Source organism: Oncorhynchus nerka, linkage group LG15, assembly GCF_034236695.1.
Source record: "Oncorhynchus nerka isolate Pitt River linkage group LG15, Oner_Uvic_2.0, whole genome shotgun sequence".
Taxonomy (NCBI): Eukaryota; Metazoa; Chordata; class Actinopteri; order Salmoniformes; family Salmonidae; genus Oncorhynchus; species Oncorhynchus nerka.
In genome coordinates, this window is record NC_088410.1 from 29,248,177 (window position 1) to 29,255,918 (window position 7,742).

General features: G+C 42.5%; 1 protein-coding gene across 1 annotated transcript; it reads left to right on the plus strand.

Annotated features, from left to right (window-relative positions):
- The first annotated feature begins 452 nt into the window (after positions 1–452).
- LOC115143548 (zona pellucida sperm-binding protein 3-like) lies at positions 453–4,312 on the plus strand. The gene is made up of 9 exons (XM_065001479.1): positions 453–1,040; positions 1,210–1,322; positions 1,471–1,571; positions 1,663–1,831; positions 3,308–3,419; positions 3,529–3,620; positions 3,700–3,779; positions 4,057–4,161; positions 4,259–4,312. Exons 1-9 carry the CDS (start codon positions 501–503, stop codon positions 4,276–4,278), a joined length of 1,332 nt encoding a protein of 443 aa, XP_064857551.1. The 5' UTR covers positions 453–500; the 3' UTR covers positions 4,279–4,312.
- Positions 4,313–7,742: the final 3,430 nt, after the last annotated feature.

Here is a 7,742-nt window from a genome sequence, read left to right on the forward strand (position 1 = left end):
CTTTCATGTGGTGAAACAATTTATTTAAAAAAAATATTTCAGAAGGAATATTTAACAACTTATAGTCAAACTATAGTATTAAAGCAGGTGGGCTGGTTCTACTCTTTTGGCCCATTTTGTGGTGAAAATGTCAGTGGGTCAAATGTAACGTCACCCTGTTACCCATAGATAGACAGGCAGAAAGGTTTCAAATATTAAATGTTTTATTGTGAATCTTACTTTCAATTGCCCCTCCCTGTTGAACATAATAAACGTCCATTCCCTGCAACAAAGTGATTTATGGCTGCTTTAAAATGAAACTATGATCATATAACTTTTGAAAAACTGGGCCCTGATGACTGCTGATTGGTTGATTCTGCTACTGATTAAAGTCATCACCAGGTGTTGCAATTACTTGGGTGCTGTAGCTAGTATATAAAACACACAAGCAAATGGTGGTTCTCTCATACAACTTTTTACTGCTCTGGATTATTGAGAGAGATTTGGTGGTGAATGGCAAGATGGTGGTGAAAATGATGCTTTTGCTCATGAGTTACTACTCTGCTTATGGTTTGCCAGGTAAGGGCTTCCTTTTAGCTGTTGATGACAGGAATGACACTGAGTTTGTGTGGGGTGAGAAGTTGAGGTTTGATGACGACTCTGAACCCAAGGTCAGATCTCGTTCCCAAATCGCTGCCACTCCCATGTTGGAGCATTCTCATAAGCCAGACTATCTGAAGCTACCAGCATACATCCCTATTCGTGCTTCTGAGGACCAAGCGAATGTCTTCAAGCCTGAAGGGAAGTTCAGGCCGCTGCCACTCTCAGTCAAGCACATCCTGTTGCCCACCGCCTCTCCGCCCACCACTCCTCCAGTTCACTCTAAGAAGGTTGAGGTCCTGTGCCACCTCGACAGGATTTATGTGAGAATCAGAAAGGACGCCTTCACCAACCCCGACGCCTGCAAGTACCTTAAACTCCACAAATGCATAGTCAACCAATCCACCGCGGAACACTACTACATGCTCTACAACATCAAAAGCTGTAGCTTCCATAGAAAGGTTGGCTACCAATGCCATCAGAAATACAATCCCCGTTCACTCAGACATCAAATGTATGCCTTGAGTGATCCAGTCAAATTGCAATGGTCTGAAGGGATTGTATTTCCATGGCTGTAATGATTATGTTCAGATGTCTTGGTGGTTTTTAGAGTTGTTTCTCCTATTCCAGTGTACCGCTGACTATATTTCCTACTCCAACGTGCTGAAGTACGAGCCAGAGGCCATAGGCGGTATTGTGAGGGAGTTGCCATTCTCTGTTCACATCGAATGCCGCTACAATCGGTGAACCACCACTTCATCATGATTTCACATTTGGTGGCTACGTTCCAATGTCCACACTAGCATATCCTATACATGGCTCCCTACTAGGTAGTATGCTAGTCTGGATATTATTTGAGTGTCTGACTGCACTAATGGCCATTTTCTACAGGATCCACCACTCTTACAAGTTTGGCTTTCATCCTCGTTTGGCGGGAAAAGTCTTCAAGGCCCTTAGATCCAAGGTTGGCGTCACCCTCATATCTTATGATGGTGAGTTGACTTGACAGATGTCACCTAAATCTGAATGCACTTGCAATATTGTTTTCTATTAAAGAACTTTAATTCTATCCTTTTTCTTCAGAATCATGGAACAAGCTCACTGGAAATACAACCTATATCATTGGACAACCAATGTACTTTGAGGCCAAAGTTCCCACTATTTCTTTGCATCGGCGGGTGTATATTAACAACTGTTATGTGACTGCTAGCCCCAACTCCACTCTCAAATACACTGTGGTCGACAACTATGGGTAAAACTACTTTGTTACAGAACTACAATTTATCTTAGCCTGGTTTTGTTTTGTTCATGGTAGTTCATTTCTTGCTTGTTAATTGGCTAGATTCCACAGCTGGGCAGTTTACACAGGCAGCCTAATTCTATTTTGTCCACTAATTGCTTGAAAGACCAATCGCATCAAGTCTTTAAACTTATCTGATTGGTCAAATTGCCATTTGACGTAGGAGTACAGAGCTTAGCATGTCTCCCAAGGCTACAGAAATTTCGGTTGGGGAAAATTGATTATTTTCAGGAGTCGGGTAATTGGTTAAGGGAAGAGGATTGGAGGGAGAGGTTGGGTTTGAATTTGACTCTAGCAATAACAGGGAAAGGGGTATGTCGAGGAAGACTGTCAAGTTGAAAGTGGGCCAGATGCCAGTTTGAGTTATGGAGGTGATATATAAAGGTTTGTGAGGAGCATGAGCTTTGCGTTGATGGACATGGTTATGATGATGCATTTTGGTCCAGTGGGACTGATTTTTTTTTAGAGGATGGAACCAGGTCTTTTGGCTGACCCAGGGGTGGAAGAGTGTGCTTTTGAGTCGGTGAAGTGGACTTGTTTCTTTAGATCAGAGGGAGCAGGCGCTCTGTGCGCCGCAACTAGTATAGTCTTGCTTTGCGCCACCCCAGAAGTCACTCCCTTCAATGGTGCGCAATGGAAGTTAGATTCCTGTGTGAAGTTTGGTGCGACGCAGACCCAGTGGCGACACGGTGTGTCACTGTCAGCCCTTTTGAGTTGAGTCTTTACCTGACAAGCTCATGTTAGGATGTATCAGTTATCCTGTTGGAGCTTTTGTGGTGAATCCACTGCTGTTTCAGCTGCAACATTTATGGTCATGTCACAGTGTGTAGGAGGGAGATTCCAAGATGTGGATGTGTGCAGAAGGGCATGGGATAGAGGGTTGTGTAGGGTCGTTGGATAAAGTGGTCAACTGTAGGGTGCACATGTTGCTGGGGATCAGAAATGTTTGTTGGCTCGTCAGAGTAGTGCTGAGGGAGTGAAGTAGAGTGGGTCAAGGGAGAGCAATTCTGAGAATTCCTGTGACTGGGATCTGACAGCACAGAGGGATAGGCCAATGACTGACATGTATGCTTCAGTAAGGTGCAGAGGACTAGCACATCGTGTGTAGCATGGTAGTGTCCTGTCCTCTCAGCCCATTGGCCTGGGGAAGGATCAGATGAGGTTAAAGTAGGGTAATATTCAGTGTTTTTGGTTCCTGTTTCGTATCAAAGTGTCATGGGCCTATAATTCAGTTGGGGGTGGTAATGCAATATATTGGATGTGAAGTGCTGTTAAACCTCAACCAAGAGAAATCCAAACGGTCTGCCTGTGTAAACAGCCCTAGTGTCTCTTGTAACTCAGTCCCTGGTTTACAAGGCCAGAATAAGAACCAGCGAGTGAACCTTGTCCCGAATTGCAGTGTTAAGTACACAATCTTCTCTTCACTAGATGCATGGTGGATGGCAAGAATACTGTCCAGTCAAAGTTCCTGTCACACACAACCAACAATGCTTTGAGGTTCACTGTCGGAGCTTTCATCTTCCAGGGCCTGGACAATCAGGTCTGACTCACGTGTGAATCTCCAAACAACGTATCATGATGGTTTGCTTCTTTAATACTATAGGCCTACAGTAATGCACCTTAAAGAACGTACATTTATTTTCTTCCAGAAACTCCACTTGCACTGTGAAATAACTACAGGGAATGTCACTCCAACTCCAAGTTTCAAATCCTGCAACTATGACACAAAGACTAAAAGTAGGTTCACCTGAGTGATTGACTTGAGTTCTGAGGGACTCCTTGCTATGAGGGTTAACTAATATTTCTTGTGATTGTCCTAGGTGGGTGGCACTGTATGGTGAAGCTGCGGTTTGCTCATGCTGTGCCGGCTCTTGTCCTTCTCCTTCTCTACAACCCTCCGGTGAGCATATATATTATTTTTTACCTTTATTTTACTAGGCAGGTCAGTTAAGAACAAATTCTTATTTTCAATGACTGCCTAGGAACAGTGGGTTAACTACCTGTTCAGGGGCATAGGCCTGGTTCATGACCAGTCTTGTCTCATTGTCACCAACCCTTTCATCTGAGCGCATTAGAGAATGGGGAATGGGAAGCCATTTTGACGACTTAATGCGGGCATTCATACCACCATTTGACATTATGGTTTGACTAATACTGATCTGATAACGCTCTCATAGCTCACGCACAAACTGTGACCAGTCATTTTACGACGATGGCCCATGACGACCATGCTAAAAATAAAACATGGAGCATGGAAACCTTCAACGACGGGGCTACTGAAGGTATTCAGTCCCTCTGCTTAATTCTTAATGTTTCATGTGTTAATATATTATGAGCACAAATTTCTGAAAATAATAGCTTTCTCCCTCATTGTTTTAGGTGCTGTTGGGAGGTTTTGAGCAGTAGACAGTTCTTTTGATAAAATAAACTTTTAAACTATCATGTGGATTCAGTTCTTTAAAATGGCTGCAGAGATACAGGCAGAACTGGGTTGAAATATTAAAGTTGATTACTTTCAGACATACATATTTGGGGATATGTTATTTGAAGTAGTTGAATATTGGAATGTGTTTGGAAATTTTTGGTATGCAATTTTAAAATCCCAAAATATATAAATCCAACATGTGAACTTAATTTCATGAGCTGAAATGAAAGAACCCAGGAATGTTCCATAAGTACAAAGCTTTGTTCAAGTGTTCACATTTGTTGAAATCCATGTTTGTATTTCTCCTTTGCCAAGCTATTCCATCACCCTGGCAGGTGTGGCAAATCAAGAAGCTGATCAAATGGCATGATCACTACACAGGTGGACCTTGTGATGGGGCCCAAAAGGCCACTCTTATATAAGCAGTTGTCACACAAGACCACAGATGTCTAAATTGAGGGAGTGTGCAGAATTTTGTAAATTTTACTACCATAAACTGCTGCACATTTTAGAACTGAGCATTGTCTAACTGGCCTCAACTGCAGACCACGAGTAACAATACCAGCCGGGACCTTAACCTTCACCTGTAGGATCATCGGGGACCAGCCACTCAGACAGCTGAAACTGGAGTATTTCTGAGCCCTGCTCTGCCTAGTTCCTAAGTTGGTGGGTGAGGGACGGCCCACCATGGCTGTGCTCCTTCCCAGTCCTGTGAACTATGTAGATTAGGGCCTAATGTATTTCAATCGACTGATTTCCTTATGAACTGTAACTTAGTAAACATTTGTTCAGTGTATATACTCCCATGCAGTTGAACCCTGGTCTGTTTGGTATTTGGAAATATTTTTACTTTTTCAAATAGACTATAGGAAATTATTTGACATGTTTCAATGTAGTTTCGGCCTACATTTGAAAAATAATTTTTCAGGTAACTTTCAAATAAGCATTTATTTGGGTCCGGGTTGGGGGTGGAACTTCTGTTGCATTTTAACAACCACTTAAGCATGTTTCCTCATGACGCTCTTCTCCATTTGAATGTCATTATAGATTTGGCATCTCTTTACAGTTAATTGTCCAGTATTAACCTTCAATTGTTGAACACTATACCAGTTGACGTTTTGTCCAGACATTTGCATTCCTTCGGCTTTGGCAAATACTCCTGTGTCAGCATGAAAGAGTTCCTGAGCATCTCTTGCAAATGCTTTACTGTCTTGGTGTAGCTGCCATTTTGTACCCCAAGAGGGCGGAAGAGGTTTACAGGCCATTACAGAACATTTTTCAAATGATTATATATTTTTAAAACACCCCAAGCAATTTTGGCAGCCATTACAGCTATGAATTGTTTTGAATAAGATTCTACCAACTTTAAACAACTACTAGGGCAGCGTTTACCAAACTAGGGGTGCACGTTTTGGTTTTTGCCCTAGTGCTACACAGCTGCTTCAAATAATCAAAGCTTGATGATTAAGTTGATTATTTGAATCAGCTGTATAATGCTAAGACAAAATCCAAAATGTGCACCCCTTGAGGTCCCCAGGACCGAGTTTGGGAAAAGCTGTCTTAGGGCAACATTTACCCATTGTTTTTGTCAAAATTGTTCAAGCTCAGTAAATTGAGTTGTAATTAATTGATGGACAGCAATATTCATTCCTTGTCTCTGAAATGTAAGTCAGGACTGAGGCTGGAACACTCAACACCTCTTGGAAAGCTATTCATGTCAAATACAATGGCACACAGAGGCAGATCTGACTCGTTATCTCAATGTCAATGACATCAGCATGCTTTTATATCCTAGTGTCAACATTATTTTTATATACATATATTATCCGTTGACGGTAAAGTATTAGAATATGCACAAAAAGGGAGATAAATAAATAATGAGTTTTCTTTTAAATGGAGTGATCCCTCCCAAAATTTGGAAAATGTTCTATAATTGTTCTTTTACTTTGGAAATGTGGAGTAGATTGTGTACATTGGTAGAAAAAAATCCTATGTAATATAATTGTTAAACATTTTTTTGTCAGTAAAATCTGAAGACTTTGACTTGTAAGGGAGAATGGTTCAACTTTTCACAGGTGTGACAATGAGCCTCCATTGATTATTATGCATGCTTCTACCCTGCTAATTGAATGATTGATCCTGTAATTGGCGCTGGAGAGGATGGCTTATTTTGTACATAATGTTGCTGTCTCTTATGACCGAAAAGAGCTTCTGGAAATCAGAACAGCGATTACTCACCTTGAACTGGGTGAAGAAATTCTCTTTAATGAGTCGGACGAGAGATATTTACTCCAGACACGCAAACAGGCCCTCATCCCCATCATTCGCACGAGGAAGAGAAGGCAAAGATATTGTGGAAAGAGATAGGGGTGCCTTGTGAGGATGGCTCATCTGCCCTTGCCATCCGTAGTACTGGAAAAGAAATTGGATGAGTGCCAACTACAGATCGATGTTGGCACTAAGACCGCACTCAATGAGCTGCATACCACCATAAGCAAACAGGAAAACGCTCGTCCAAAAGTGGCGCTCCTAGTGGCCGGGTGACTTTAAAGCAGGGAAACTTAAATCCGTTTTTACCTAATTTCTATCAACATGTTAAATGTGCAACCAGAGGGAAAAGAACTCTAGACCACCTTTACTCCACACACAGAAACACGTACAAAGCACTCCCTCGCCCCCCAATTTGCAAATCTGACCATAATTCTAAATTAAAGCAGGAAACACCAGTGACTCGGTCAATAAAAAAGTGGTCAGATGAAGCAGATGCTAAGCTACATGACTGTTTTGCTAGCACAGACTGGAATATGTTCCGGGATTCCTCCGATGGCATTGAGGAGTACACCACATCAGTCACCGGCTTCATAAATAAGTGCATCGATGACGTCCCCCGCACAGTGACCGGACGTACATACCCCAACCAGAAGCGATGGATTACAGGCAACAGCCACACTGAGCTAAAGGGTAGAGCTGCCGCTTTCAAGGAGCGGGACTCTAACCTGGAAGTTTATAAGAAATCCCGCTATGCCCTCCGACGAACCATCAAACAGACAAAGCGTTAATACAGGACTAAGATCGAATCATACTACACCGGCTCTGACGCTCATCGGATGTGGCAGGGCTTGCAAACTATCACAGGCACTTCAAGGCAAGTAACACTGAAACAGGCATGAGAGCACCAGCTATTCCGAACAACTGTGTGATCACACTCTCCGCAGCCGATGTGAGTAAGACCTTTAAAAAGGGCAACATTCACAAAGCCGCAGGGCCAGACGGATTACCAGGATGTGTACTCCAAGCATGTGCTGACCAACTGGCAAGTGTCTTCACTGACATTTTCAACCTCTCTCTGTCTGAGTCTGTAATACCAACATGTTTCAAGCAGACCACCATCATCCCTGTGCCCAAGAACACTAAGGTAACCTTCCTAAATGACTACCG

Excerpts from the sequence above, each read along its gene's own strand:
- LOC115143548 (XM_065001479.1), top strand. The coding sequence starts at position 501 with ATGGTGGTGAAAATGATGCTTTTGCTCATGAGTTACTACTCTGCTTAT. Across the intron at positions 1,572-1,662 it reads CACCCTCATATCTTATGATG|AATCATGGAACAAGCTCACT; the intron begins GTGAGTTGACTT and ends CTTTTTCTTCAG. Across the intron at positions 3,780-4,056 it reads TCCTTCTCTACAACCCTCCG|CTCACGCACAAACTGTGACC; the intron begins GTGAGCATATAT and ends ACGCTCTCATAG.